Source organism: Lutra lutra, chromosome 1 (assembly GCF_902655055.1).
Source record: "Lutra lutra chromosome 1, mLutLut1.2, whole genome shotgun sequence".
Classification (NCBI taxonomy): domain Eukaryota; kingdom Metazoa; phylum Chordata; class Mammalia; order Carnivora; family Mustelidae; genus Lutra; species Lutra lutra.
In genome coordinates, this window is record NC_062278.1 from 208319318 (window position 1) to 208333611 (window position 14294).

At 53.2% G+C, this 14294-nt stretch overlaps 1 protein-coding gene across 5 annotated transcripts in view; it reads left to right on the top strand.

The window, feature by feature from the left end:
* ZDHHC3 (zinc finger DHHC-type palmitoyltransferase 3) overlaps positions 1–14294 on the top strand; it is a 52610-nt gene that overhangs the window by 24702 nt on the left and 13614 nt on the right. For 3 of the 5 annotated variants that reach the window (XM_047696078.1, XM_047696105.1, XM_047696088.1), the window contains exons 3-6: positions 6600–6724; positions 12349–12445; positions 13124–13205; positions 13317–13412. In XM_047696078.1, the coding sequence (XP_047552034.1) occupies positions 6600–6724; positions 12349–12445; positions 13124–13205; positions 13317–13412 (400 nt within the window). The remainder of the gene's footprint in view (positions 1–6599; positions 6725–12348; positions 12446–13123; positions 13206–13316; positions 13413–14294) is intronic. The other 2 variants (XM_047696098.1, XM_047696114.1) reach the window with 1 other exon arrangement.

Here is a 14294-nt window from a genome sequence, read left to right on the forward strand (position 1 = left end):
AAGAATATCCTCCAGCATGTTAATTACACGGATCTACGGGTGGTGAAGTCAAAGGATGGGTTTTCCTTTTCAATTTCCTCATCTCTATATTTTTGTAAGTCACGAGCAAGGATTACCGTGGCAGTGAGGAAAGAAGCATTGCGAGGCTGTGGTCTGCCGGGCTACAGGGACAAGGAAGCTTCAAGGCCTACCCGCAAGATGCGTAAGAATGGGGGGTCGGCGGTTCTCAGCGGTGCCAGCGCGACAGCACTGGCAGGAACGTCTCAGCAGGGCTTCCGACTCCCTGCCGTCTGTCCAGAACTGTACTGAACAAAATTCCTGACCGTGAACTAATAACAGGAGATTCTGAAATCTTTGGAGATAAGCAGAGAAGAGAATATGCTTTTTAGAAAGAGGAAGAAGGAAAGAGACAAGAGTCATTTGAACCAGAGGCAGGGAAGGGCCCGTGTCACAGTCTGGTCGGTCTCAGGGACTGGCCCAGCTGGTCTCTGGCTCTGAGAGACGGATTCACGAGGCGGATGGGTACACTGTTGTATGATGTCTTCCCTCGTGGTCTGGAACAGCAGGCAATAATGAGGGTACCAAATGAGGGCTCCAGTGGCCCTTTGCAGTGTTTGGGATTCCCTCTTGTAGCCCTTTCTGTGCGGCCTCCCAAGGTTTACAGCAAGTTCTGGTGGCTGGGACCTTAAAAATTGGATGTGGAGGGGGGACAACGTGGACCTTCATTTAGGATAACTCGGACCCCTTGCTTTATCTCCTTGTTCCTCAGGGCTTTGCCTTTGTAGATAAGACAAGAGTGACGTCCAGCTGCAGTTTTATGGCCTCAGGATTCATAAAAGGTCACACGATTGTCCAAACTCAGTGACTTTTTACATTAAAAGGAATTAATGTGGCCCTCTGGGCTTCTGTCGGGCCTTCTCTGCCTAGGCCAGTACCCTTCCCAGTCCCCCTTTAAAATCTGCTCCTCTGGGTGGTCAGGGCCCTGCCTTGCCTTTGGAAAGACTTCCAGACCCTGCCCTTCTCTGGTGCCTCTGGGCAGGGCCCCAGATATCCCCAGATGAGAGGGTCATAGCCTTTTAATTAGAAAATTCAGGAAAGCTGGTCATATTCCTGCTTTGGGTAGCTCCTTCCTGGGTTGTATTTTTTCGCTTGTATTTTTAGTGAGTTTCTAATTGCAAATGCCACGTGTTCTTATTAGGACATTTTAAGAAATATGGTTCAGAAAGTACATATTACCTGTGATCCTACTCTGTGAGATAACTATTAATGATTTTGCAGGGGTCTTTGTGTTTTATACACCCTGTTGACCCTTGAACAATGTGAGTTTGAGTTGCACAGGTCCGTGCATACACGAATATTTTTTTTTTATAGATGCAGTCCAGTACTACAAGTTTGCTTTCCTTATGATTTTCTTAATATTTTCTTTCCTCTAGCTTACTTTATTGTAAGTCAATACTTTATCGTACAGTATATCATATGTATAACATACAACATGCATATGAATGGACTACTTACATTATTGATATTCTGGTCAGCGGTGGGCTATTAGTTCAGTTTGGCGGGGGAGTCAAGAGCTAAATGTGGGTGTGTCTGCAAGGGCCCCTAACCCTAGGCTTCATTGTTCAAGTGTCTATGTGTCAACTCTGTACCAGCATGTCTTACGTGCCATATACTGTTTAGAAATCTACATTTGCCTTCAACAATCTGTCACAGACGTTCTCCGCGTTAATAGCTGTATTCTTTTGCAGCATGTTTAATGTCAGGAGATGTATCCTGAAAGGCGTTATACATACCACAGAGTCCTTGCCTACCGAAGTTTGTTTGCTTTTAAAATTTTTTATCTTAGGGACACCTGGGTAGCTCAGTCGGTTAAGCATCTGCCTTCAGTTCAGGTCATGATCCCAGGGTCTTGGGAGCCCCGAGTTGGCTTCCCTGCTCAGCAGGGAGCCTGCTTCTCCCTCTGCCCTGCCCCCTGCTTGTGCTCTCCCAACTCCAATAAATAAATAAAATCTTAAAAAAAAAAAAAAAGAAAGAAAGAAAGAAAGAAAGAACATTTTTATCTTAGGCTTTTCCGGTACCTGACTGCATTTTGCAGACCAGATTATTTTTCTACTTTTTTGAATGTTTAGAAAAAAATGTTAATGATGGTTAAAGGATATAAAAGATAACACGATGATATGATGATACGATGTCTTGACTCCCCTCCAACCTCATAAGTAAAACATCATAAAGACAGTTTAACCTCTTTGTATCCCTCCCAGCCTCCCCGCCACCACGGAGGTGATGGCTACCCTGAATCACGTGTAGTTTTCACCATCTTTGGTGCCCACAGTGCCCAGGTGCCAGGATCCACGTTTCTAGACGATTCTTCTCAGGACCGCATCTCTGTCCCACTCAAAGTCCTGAGCCTCCACCAATGAGAAGAGCATTCCTGTGGACGACGAGCAGTCCTTTGGATTTTCTCGTGTCCTATTTGTTGCCCTGTCACCCGCAGGTGGACCAGTGGAGAAGCGCAGCCCTGTTCCTAGTGAAATCAGCCACGTGCTACCCATCTCAGGCATGCGCAGGTCTTTGATGAGACAGGAAAGTGCAGGTGATAACATAAAGAGCTGGTGACAGGGGTCAGCAGGGGAAAGTTGGGGAGCCCAGCAGAGAGCCACAGGAGGGATGGGGTGATTGGGAGAAAAGGGGAGCACTCTTTGCCTCCCCAGAGAGGCACCCCAGTTCCACTTTGAGACAAATTGAAAATCTTCCCATAATCGAACTGGGATACTGAATCTTTTTTCCCCTCCCAGGAAGACACCCCCCTCCCCCATGCCCTCTTGCTCCGGCTCTTCTGTGCTACCTGGCACCCCCTGGACAGGCCACCTCTGGCCACCACTTGGACTGTCTCCCTTCCCAGCTGCCTCTCTCCTGCAGCCGCTGGGATCCTCCTGGCCTTGCCGGGTCCCCACAGCCCTCCTGCCTCCCCCAGCTCCTGTTGCACCAGCGGCCATGCCTTCCACTAGGTGCTCAGCCTCCTTGCTGTGTCAGGGTGCCTGGGGGCCCTCCCACCCACTGTTTGTGACCCAGGCCCCCGTCGCTTCCTCGCACTTGCACAGCGCGCCGTGTGGTGTAGATTCTCAGCAAGAGTTGTTCATTGATTTGTCTTTGCAGTTTCCGTAGCTAGAATCTTTGTCCCCTGTGAGTCATTTTCTTAGCAAAAGATGAAACTCCAGCTCCCTTGTATTGTTAGCATTTCAAGTTCTCGATGTTTCTTCAGTGACTCCTCCTATCCCAGAATTTCTCCTTTGCGGGAAAGGTTCTGCCACTCAGTTTTCATCTCTTCTACCCTGGGAACTCCTCCCTTGGCATGTTCTAGTCCATCAGCCCCACTCTGGGAAGGCCGGAGATGCTCTGTCAGCCCTGAGATGGCCACCTTCCCCACTCTAGTAGACCACACTGTCCCCCCAACCACCCCTGGGAGCCCCTTTGGGACCTGGGCGTGGGCCCGGTTCTGTCGTTCGGCTGTTACATCAACTTCGCCGATGGTGGTGGCTCATGGCTGCCGCTGAGGAGAGCAGCCTGGTGTCACCTCAACCTTGGATGGGGGGTGTGGAACAGTCCCACGCCACACTGTGACTTGACCCAGAGTTAAGCCCAGTTCTCGCTAGGGAGCTGGGCCACACGGCTGGCACCTTTGGCTCCCTTCTTCCTTGTTTTGCTGCTTTCACCCCATGCTGGAAACCGGTAGACTTTTTTTTTTTTTTTTAAGATTTTTTATTTATTTATTTGACAGACAGATCACAAGTAGGCAGAGAGGCAGGCAGAGAGAGAGAAAGGAGGAAGCAGGCTCCCTGCTGAGCAGAGAGCCCAATGTGGGGCTCATCCCAGGACCCTGGGATCATGACCTGAGCAGAAGGCAGAGGCTTTAACCCACTGAGCCACCCAGGTGTCCCCCGATAGACTTTTTCCAGGCAGGGGCTCTGGTCATAGTAGTTCTCAGCCCTGCTAAGAGCTTTTTTAAAAATGCAGGTGTCTGGGCCCCACGGCTGACGGTTCTTGTATGGCAGCTCTGCCTCAGAGTCTGGGCACCCACAGCTTGTTAAAGCTGCACATTGTCTCCTGCGCACAGCCAAGGATACAGGCTACCTGGCTTGTTCTGTTCGGGACTGCCAGAGACGGGCTGGATTCTCACCAGAAGGAATTTATTTCCTGCAGCTCTGGAGGCTGGGAAGTCCGAGATCAAGGTCCATGTCTGGGGTGGGCCCACTTCCTGGGTCATAAACAACCATCTTCTTCTGTCCTCAGGGGGCAGAAAGCGGGAGGGAGCTCTCGGAGGACTGGTTATAAGGTGCTAAGCCTGTGACCTAATTGCCTCATGGAACCCTGTGACCGCATCTCCCAGAGGCCCCACCTCCTAATACCACACACTGGGGTATTTAGCCTATGAATCTGGGAGAGACACAAATGTTCAGTCCACTGCCCTGCCGTGTGCTGAGCAGTTTCTGTGGCGAGCATCACCTGAGCCCTTTCTGCGGGTTATCCGCACCTGCGTCTGGTCAGACCCTCGCAGGCACTGCCGTGTACCAGCCATTCTCACTGGAGACCTGTTCGCATTCGCCATCTCTCTTCTCACACCCTCTCCACCACCGCAGGATTCATCTGGTTCCCTTCCCCTTTTGTTTAGATCTGAATTTCCCCCACAACTCGGTGTTCACTTCCTGGGCCATTGGCAGTAACCTCCTAACTGGTCTGTGGGATTTTCTTCTCTCCATCTTCTTATCCGATCTACGCAGCATAGGCAACTGAGTTCTCGTCCTCAAGAAGCTCCCTGAGGGCTCTAGGTGGCCCACGAAGAGGACTCCTGTCCCCTCCTTTAGGCCTGGAATTCGTTCTACTCAAGCCTGCCCTTGCCCATCAGCTCAGCTTCTCTGCTGCCACTGCATACCTGGGCTCCACTGTGCCGATTTTCTCACTGTCCCCCAGAGGTGCCATGCTCTCACCTTCTCGTCTTTCCCTACACCCCTCCACTGACCACAATTTCTTTTCTCCCTCAGATCCACTTCTCAAACCTCAGTGCATGCCTCAGGACCTTCCTCTTGAGGGGCGTCTGGTGGCTCAGTCGTTAAGTGTCCAACTCTTGATCTCAGCTCAGGTCTTGATCTCAGGGTTGTGAGTTCAAGTCCCGCGTCAGGCTCTACGCTGGGCATGGAGCCTACTTAAAAAAAGGAACAAATGAAAAAAAGCGCTCACCTCTTAAAACTTCTGTGGTTGCGTTGGCTAATTGGTAGCTGCTCCTCTGTGCTTCTGCAGCACAGCTTTCTTCTAGAATTGTTGTTACTCCCCCAAAAGACCGGGGAGCCTCCTGGGACAGAGACCTTATTTGTTTTTTTGTTTTGTTTTGTTTTTGTTTTTTTAAGATTTTATTTATTTGACAGAGAGAGATCACAAGTAGGCAGAGAGGCAGGCAGAGAGAGAGAGGGGAGGAAGCAGGCTCCTTCCGGAGCAGAGAGCCCTATGCGGGGCTCAATCCCAGGACCCTGGGATCATGACCTGAGCTGAAGGCAGAGGCCTTAACCCACTGAGCCACCCAGGCGCCCCCAGAGACCTTATTTGATTCCTGAATCCATAGCTGTGAGCACAGGAGCACAGGCTGAGCACCAAGTAGGTTCCTGGTGAAGATGGGTTATTGCAACCTGGCTTAGGCCCAGACATGGCCTGTTTCCCTTCTGCTCAGATGGGCACGCAGCCCCGGCATTTTGGGTCTGCCACACAAAGGTGTTTAGAGTTAGAACAAAACGCACAGTATCCACAACCATATGAAAAGGAGGGGCACCTGGGTGGCTCAGTCAGTTAAGCGTCTGCCTTCGGCTCAGGTCATGATCCCAGGGTCCTGGGATCGAGCCCCGCATCTGGCTCCCTGCTCAGTGGGAATCCTGCTTCTCCCTCTCCCTCTGCCGATGCCTGTGTTCCCTCTCTCGCTGTGTCTTTCTGTGTCAAATAAATAAATAAATTTTTTTTTTTTTTAAGTACGAAAAGGATGGGATAGCGAATTAGAGGGTAGTTCCAGTCAAAAAGCAAGTCAGAAATCTGAGGGCAGTGGCTCACAGCTGCTTTTGGATTTTTAAGAACCAAATACAGATTACCAATGATTCACAACAATAGGATTGGTTAAAAATAAATAAATAGGGGTGCCTGGGTGGCTCAGTGGGTTAAGCCACTGCCTTCGGCTCAGGTCATGATCTCAGAGTCCTGGGATCGAGCCCCACATCGGGCTCTCTGCTCAGCGGGGAGCCTGCTTCCTCCTCTCTCTCTGCCTGCTTCTCTGCCTGCTTGTGATCTATCTGTCAAATAAAAAAAATAAAATAAAATAAAAAATAAAAATAAATAAATAAATAAAACTTGATTCTAGTTTAAACACTAATTTTCCTGAGGGAAATTTTTTGGTCCATAAGTGTCCCTCAGTATTGGCATAATTCTGAACACACATGTCGTTGGGGTGAAAATGTCCTGTCCGTGTGTGTAGTTGTTGCTTCTAAGTGACCATCCCCACCGTGGAGCATCAGAACTCCCGGAAGCCCTAGGCCAGCCCTGAACGCCTTTCCTCTTTCTGACAGGGAGCAGTGCCCAAAGGAAATGCCACTAAAGAATTCATCGAGAGTTTACAGCTGAAGCCTGGACAGGTGGTGTACAAGTGTCCCAAATGCTGCAGCATCAAGCCCGACCGAGCCCACCACTGCAGGTACCCATGTCCGCCCCCTGCCGCCCCCCAACCCCCGCCTCTCACATGCTCTGGAGCAGCGCCCCACCCCTGCTCCCCGCGTGGGCGCCCTCAGCAACAGGACTTCTGAACATCCCCTGCTCTGGGCACCTGACCACTGTGACTCCTTCCTGATCTCCATGAGCTCCCCAGATTGGAAAGGGCATTTGGTTTGGGCTCAGGACACCTGCCACCTCTCACGAAGGACCCTGCCAGGCCCTGCACTCTCTCCGTCTGTCTGTAAAATTAAGGGGTTCCTGCTCATCCTGCCTCAAAGCTTTATTACCTTTTAAGCGCATAGGAGACAGACCTTTGGAAAATCATTCTGAGTGTCTGGCACTTGATCCATTTAAGAGGTGGGCCCTACTCACTTGACTTTCAGAGGGAAATGAAGGGGCTGTGCCTGAAGGCGATTTTTTTTTAAAACAGAACTTCTAGAGGTTGTGACAATTGTGGGTTCGGCCAAAAAAGGCTTTTCCTCCTCTCATCTCCGGTGATTTTTCAGATTTTCAGATTTCTTCATTGTTTTGAGTCTTCTCAGCGAGAAGACATCTAGCTAAAAACTGCATTTTATCACTCCAAAAGGGACTTTAAATGCTAAATTACCCTTGGTGCCCCTTGGTCCTTTTCTCAGACTCGGGCTGGCGGGGGGCAGCCAGGAGGGGCACACCAAGCTTACACAGCTGGTGAGTGCCACAGACAGGCGTGGGGCCTAGTGTTTGTGGCTCCAGTCCAGGGCTCTCTCCACTAGAACTCCGGTTTGGGGGTGACTTATGTGTCCTGATGGACTTGCATGTATGTCTTTCTGTCAGAAAGAGAGATGGCCACCTCCCCAACTAGTTGGCCTCTCTTGAGGGTGACAGCTGAGGAGCCTTGGACAGGGCCTGTGCTAATTGTTGTCTCCTATGGGGTTTCCAGCAGTTTGGAGAAGCTGAGCCCAGCATGGGGCCAGTTCACTTCTGAGATCTGGGTTACAGACCAATGCAGGGCTTGCTGCTCATGCCTGGGGTGGAGGCACCTGTCTAGCCTTTTCTGCCACCTGTTTTCATCGCCTAAGTGAAGAGGCCCCATTTGCCTATGTGGTTCCCCATTCCCCGACTCTGGGCAGCCCAGTACACTGAGTGGGCTCCTGCCTTGAATTTGGAGAGTTCGGCATTAGAAGGCCAGCAGGGACCCCACCACACTGTGGGACCTCGGACCAGGCAGCAGCACGTCTCTCTGAGCTCAGCTCTGTCCTCTGCAAAGGCGGTTGTTGCCCGGCGGCTTGCCGTGAGCATTAAACAACGGGAGTCGCTGGTCCCCCAGCAGAAGCCACTGGTTAGTGGAGGCGTGTGCGAGCGACAGTGCACGTTGGGTTTAGAGGCTGGAACAGCAACAAGGAGACGCGAGTTTTGCAGGAAAGAACTTTTGGGGGACCACAGTGGTTCTTTCTCTTCCCTCCCTGAGCCCTTGGCTGCCTCCACTGCCTGGCATTTTGCTCACCGCCTCCTCCTCGCCTTTTTCCCCCGAGATGATCCGAGGGAGGTATTCTTGAGTGCTAGTAAACAAATCAGCTTGAGCAAAACAAGAGCTGCTGATTCAGACAAAGTCGAGTGAGGATGCCTGTGTGTCGCCTGCTTCCGCGTCAGGAAGTGTGTGCTGACAACTGCTCCTCTGTGAGGGCTCGCGGCCGCCCAGGTCATCTGGGGACCCGCAGTTTGGGATAAGCACAGTTCCCAGCACAGCAGACAGAGCCGGGTTGACGACTGCTTGAGCAGACTGGCTCGAGAAAGTCGGTGTCCGTGTCCCTGCTCGAGTGAAGGCGCGTGTCTGTGTGCGTGAGCACGCCCCCGGCTCTTGGGATCCTGTCCTCCTGACGGAGCCCCATGGAATTTAAGTCCATCCCCACTCCCTGAGCTCTGATAGGTACCACAGATGCTCCCTGACCCTGGACGCGTGGGTATTCCTTCCAGCCCAGTGGTGTGTCGTGGGTCTTCTGCCCACAGAGAGGCATTCCAGAACCCCAGGCTGCTTTCGTCCTGGCAGTTGAGGACCATGGAGGCCGGTGGAAACATTAGAGAGGGAGCCGTTCATGCTAAAGTGGACAGCCAAGGTGTTAGGCTTAAGACTTAGGTTCCTCTTGCACAAGGAGGTGGAGACCTGTGCTCCTGGCAAAGCCTCACACCCCTCCCCTTGCCGCCTACCCCCACAAACACATGCACACTGAGGCTGAGACCATCACAGACTGCTTAGGGCCCCTGCTTGATTCTTATGTTTTCTCTTTCATGGTCATGACCACCAATAAAATTTATGTAGCGCTAATACTGTTTTTAAAGCATTTTACCTACATCATCTCTAATTGGGAAATGGGGACCAGTTCTGCAGAGGATAGTTCGGAGAAGCTAAGTTGCTTCGCCCAGGGCCCAATGTGGGGATCTGAGAGCAGTGTTCTTTCTGCCACACCGGACTTCCTTACCCAACATTCTTGCTGAGCTGGGACCAGGATGTGGTAGGCCCTTTTTTGCAGGAGGTGTGGGGTGGAAACCTGGACGTGGTCCACCTAGTGTCCTCTTGCTTTGTTCTCCGCTCGTGCCCTGCCAGGCGTCCCAGTCTGATTCGCTGCAGCCACAGCCCAGGCCTGCTCTTTCCCCATCTGTAGCTTCAGGGCCTGCCCTTGGCCCCTACCTTACTAAGGGGGTCTAGGGCCTGGTCCTGGGCCGGAGCGGTGGATTAGACACTGACCCTGACCCTAGGGGCTCCCACTGAGGCAGGGCAGATGTACCTTTCCACCCCGATACAGTTTGGTAAGTGCCTCTGTAGGGGGAGATGCAGGCCCTCGGGGACACAGCTGTATTTCCACGGTGGGCCATCGCCCAGGCTTGGGCAAGGGCCTCAGCCAGCGACTTTGGGGCTGAGAACCAGGAGCCTCAGTGCACGTGAGCCGAGGAGCTTCTTGGGCTCTACCAAGCTTTTGAAGGAAGTGCTTTGGGGCCTGAAAAATGGCAGGGAACCTGGAAGAATAGAGAAGAGGGGCATTGCCTTCCTCTCGAGCATTGATTTAAAAACACAGAAGGGGCTCAGGAAACCCTAAGGCAGGGACATCATAAGATGCTTACATGGAAGACGTTCGTTCTTTGCAGTGACTATTCCCACAGGCTTGGGACGCGCTGCCAGGCCCGAGGGTGCCTACACCCCCGGAGTGCACCTGCGCACAGCGGCTCGCACAAGGGGCAGCAAGGGGTGCCCGAGAGGAGTCCCGGGAGAGGGCTGGCGCACACTGGAAGGAAAGAGCAGCAAGGAGCCCCAGAGAGGAGAGAGCAAAAGGGCCCTCCCTCTGCCTGCTGTGTCCCCAGCCATGGGCGATGGGAAGAGGGCTGCCTCTGAGATGACCAAGAACCCCCCTGGGGTATCCGGGGTTGTTGGAGGCCCACATTTTTCCTTCCTGGGGATGGATAGGGCCCAAGGCAAAGCAACTGGGCGGGACATGGACAGGCCTTGCCCTTGGCATTCTCCAAACCCCAAATGCCAAACCTTTCAGGCTGGTGGTTTTGTGAGTCGTGGGCAAGACACCTCAGATCAGGGCCTCTTGCCACGCTTCATGGGTGGACTCCACACCCACATGCACCCCCGCCTGGCCCTGGAGCTGGAGCTTCTGAACAATCCTGCGTGCCGGGGGAGAGGGTCGGCCTCGGCATTCCGTGTCTTTGCAGACAGGAAGCTCAGAGCCGGGCACAGTGGGCCAACTTCGGCCACTCTCAGCAGCTGTGCTCACTTGTCCCTGCTCCCTGGAGGAAGAGGAGGAGTGTCCTGATGTGGCCGCCCAGCAGCACATAACCCGTCGTGAAACTCTGTTCCCGGGGTGCACGCCAGGGCTCTTTAGAGGCCGGGAGGAGAGCAAAGGATGGATTTGCCTGAGAACTTGAAACTTGGGCGGCTTTCAGAGGCTGTCAGGCAGGCCCCTTGGGTGCTGTCTACTGCTGAGCACACTGCCTCAGGGCGCCCACTAGGAACCCCGTGCGGAGGAGGTGCGGATGCAGGAGAAAGGGCTCAGGGACCGGGGACAGGGAGGGTGTTACCCCTGGGAGTTTGGTCCCCTGGTTGGAAGGGAGCAAAGGCACCGGAGCTGAGGTAGCCCATGCAAGGTGGCTCTGTCGTGGGAACATGGGGCCTGGGGGCTGAGGCCCAGGATGCAGGGAGTAGCCCCATCTTCACTCTCTGCTCTGTACTCTGAAAATTATATCCTAGGAACAAGTGTTATCAGTTGAAATCTCTATTCTACTTAATCATATGTACGTTTTTAATTAATAACACATGCACACAGAGAGCGAGACGGGTACCCGACTTTGTCTTTTCTTTGCTGTGGACGGGGAACCCGAGGCCCCGAGTCTGGCCAGTCTGACCAAGATAGCTCAGCAGGCCCAGGCCGACCTTGTCACTCAAACTCACGCCCTGCTCAGAAAAGGCCGCATGTCCTCCTCGGGGTGCAGATGAGCCCGCAACTTTGAGTCGTCCGTGGCCTCGCCGCGGGGCCCTCCTGCGCAGTGGTCTGTGCTTCCTGGCCTGCGGTCTGGGGAGCAGCTCGCCTCCACTCCCAGAAGAGCTCCTCCCGCACCTTCCCTGCCCAGACAGGCAGCCTGCCAGAGCTCCACAGGCGTGAGCTCCCCATGCGGGAACGCAACACAGCCCTTTCCGCCAGGGTCCCCCCGCCGGGGCCCAGAACCTGGGATAAAGTTAGCTGTGGAAACTAGTGGAAAGAAAACCTGGTGTGAGCAAAGGTGCTTTCAAAACAGAAAACCCTTATTTACAGTATTTCGAACTGTTTTGAACAAGTGACGCCCCAAGATCATGTCAAGGAGCCTGTGTTAACAAATGGAGACAGGACCCATTTCTGGGGAGCCCATCAGTTGGCAAAGGGGTGTTTCTAAACCCGAGTTTTGGGAGTAGGTGCTTTCAAGCCCCCAGGAGTCTGCACTCCTGTTACAGATTATTTCTTTCGAACAGGGATGTTTGCTGTCAGGTAAACTTGAAACAGCCTCAGTCCCAAAAGGAGCCCAATTACAAGTTAGCAATCTGCAAGTTCATGGGATTTCTGATCAACACTTAAATACATTCTGCTTTTGCAGCTTAGTGGTTGTTACCTTCCAGCTGAAAAGTCTTGCCCCCAGGACTTCCTGCCCTTGAGCCCTCTCCACCTCTCCCAGCACCCTCCGTGGTCAGTCCCGCCCTTCCACCTGGCACCCACACTTGGGTTCTGGGTGTTTGGAGGAAGCTGGGAACAGCTGTTCTCTGTAAACTGCCCCTGCGCTCTGTCCTCACAGTAAACCAGCTCGGGGCTTACTGTCCCCGCCAGAGACCAGTCTCCTATTCAGGCCCTCAGTGCCACCTTATTTCCCATCAAACAAGAGAAGGGGCCTTGTGGGCCAGTGACTGTCCCCTGTTGGGAATGAATGGGACCCTGGGGGTCCTGACCCTGCCTTCCAAGCCCCTTGCCACACCCCTAGCCATTGTGGGGCAGTGCCCAAGGAGGCCCCAAGCGTGGAGCAGAGTGAGGGGCTGGGTTCTCTGCTCGGCTGGGCCCCTGCTGCCCTGAGGACAGCCCCTGAGGTTCTGCCTTGTGGGCCTTTCAGCGTTTGTAAGCGGTGTATTCGGAAAATGGACCACCACTGTCCCTGGGTCAATAACTGTGTCGGCGAGAACAACCAGAAGTACTTCGTCCTGTTTACAGTAAGTCCTCTTCCCAGTCCTGCCCCACCCTCCGTGGAGTAGCCAAGCGCTTCCGTCCTTCGAAAATTCTCAGCACTCAGTTTTTTATGCTGCGGTTCGGAATCCTGCCTGGCCGTGGAGACCTCCGCCTTCCTGCCAGAGCGCCCCTGGGCTCAACAAGCACCTGTTCCTAAGCCCTCCACTTGAGCATCTAGAAAACCGGCTCAAGTCCATCGGCTCTAAGCTAGGGCCATGTGCAGGGCTCCCACCCCAAGTGTCCAGTATAAGCAGCTCCGGAAGCCAGTTTTGGTGGTGACCACAAGCCCTCCCTCAACCTTACCTACCTCCCTTACCTACCCACAAGCTGTGGGTAGGTAGGAAGATTTAGTTAGAGAGCCACAAGAGCCCTTGGCAATCAGCGCCCCTGAGTTTTCAGGTGCGGGAAGCTACCGGCCCGGAGCACACCCAGCCCACCTAGAGCCCAGGTCGCACCTGGCGACGGGCACTTGTTTCTGTCTTGTGTCTTCTGCCACATACTCTCACCTCGGTCCTCCTCACCGGAGGCCTGTCTGGCTCTCCCAGTCAACCCTCAGCCTGCGTGAGTGTTCCGGCAGGGGGTTTCTGACACCCCTGTCTTGGGAGCCAGCAGGGTCAGAAGGTTCTCACAACAATGGTGTCTGTACTGCTTTCCTGTTTCAGATGTACATAGCTCTCATTTCCCTGCACGCCCTCATCATGGTGGGATTCCACTTTCTGCACTGCTTTGAAGAAGACTGGACAAGTGAGTATGTGCCAGGGCCCCCCCCTCCTGCTCCAGGGGGCTGTGTGCAACCCAGGCGGGCTGGGCTCTTGGTTGGTGTCATGGTGCCAGGGGCCAACCCCATTTTATTAGATCTGCTGCAAGCCTACGGACTGACCAGGGAAGGGACAGCAGAGGCCCAAATCTCTCTTCATGAAAAAAAGCAGCCCCCTAAAGTCAGTTCCACAGGTAAAGTAGTGAGTTGGACAGGCCCTCTAGCCTGAGCGTGCCCAGGGGAAAGGCAGGCCCCCACAGGGAGTGCGTTCCTCCTGCAGGCACGGGAGCCTTGCCAGGGAGAGAACCTTTGTCTCCTGGTCTTTAAGAAAAGGCACTTTAGGGGCGTCTGGGCGGCTCAGCGGGTTGAATGTCTGGCTCTTGATTTCAGCTCAGGTCTTGATCTCAGGGTCGTGAGTTCAAGCCCTACGTTGGGTTCTATGCTGGGCACGGAGTCTACTTAAAAAAAAGAACAGGAGGAGGAGGCACTTTAATCAAAAGTCATTTTATTCCGATCTCACAGAAATCCATTCTGAACTTTCCTTTTCTGTGGGTGTTTTTTAACTGCTTCATTACCAATCCACGTTAAGATCGCAGAGCAGCCCTTTCTGCTTCCGCGATGTCCCTTTTGTGCGCAAACACTGAGGAAGGAACTCCGGCCAGAAGGCCACACAAATCCTGGGGGAAAAAATAGATGCTGGGAAAACCGATGCCGTCTTATGATTTTAAAGAAGAATAAAAATAAGAAGGGAGAAAAAAAGCTTTTAACAGATGCTGGAGGAATTAAGAGAGGCCACGGGTCAGACGAGAATCTCGCACACAAACTCTGTCCGTGAGACAAGTGTCTTGAGCCAAAGCATCAGATGGGCCCCCTTCTCCATCGCACCGTCTTCCAGAACTTCACTCTTCCCGTGCCTCATGTCTTCTCGGGCACCAGCTTGCTGTTCTTGTTCCCCAGAACTGGGGAGGCCGTGGGAAGGTTGGGGTCTTTAGCCCCTGGCTGGGCATGGAGAGGCTGGCCTGGCCCACCAAGGGAGGAGAACCCCACGAGTCTCAGTCAGCCTGCGCTGCCGTGTC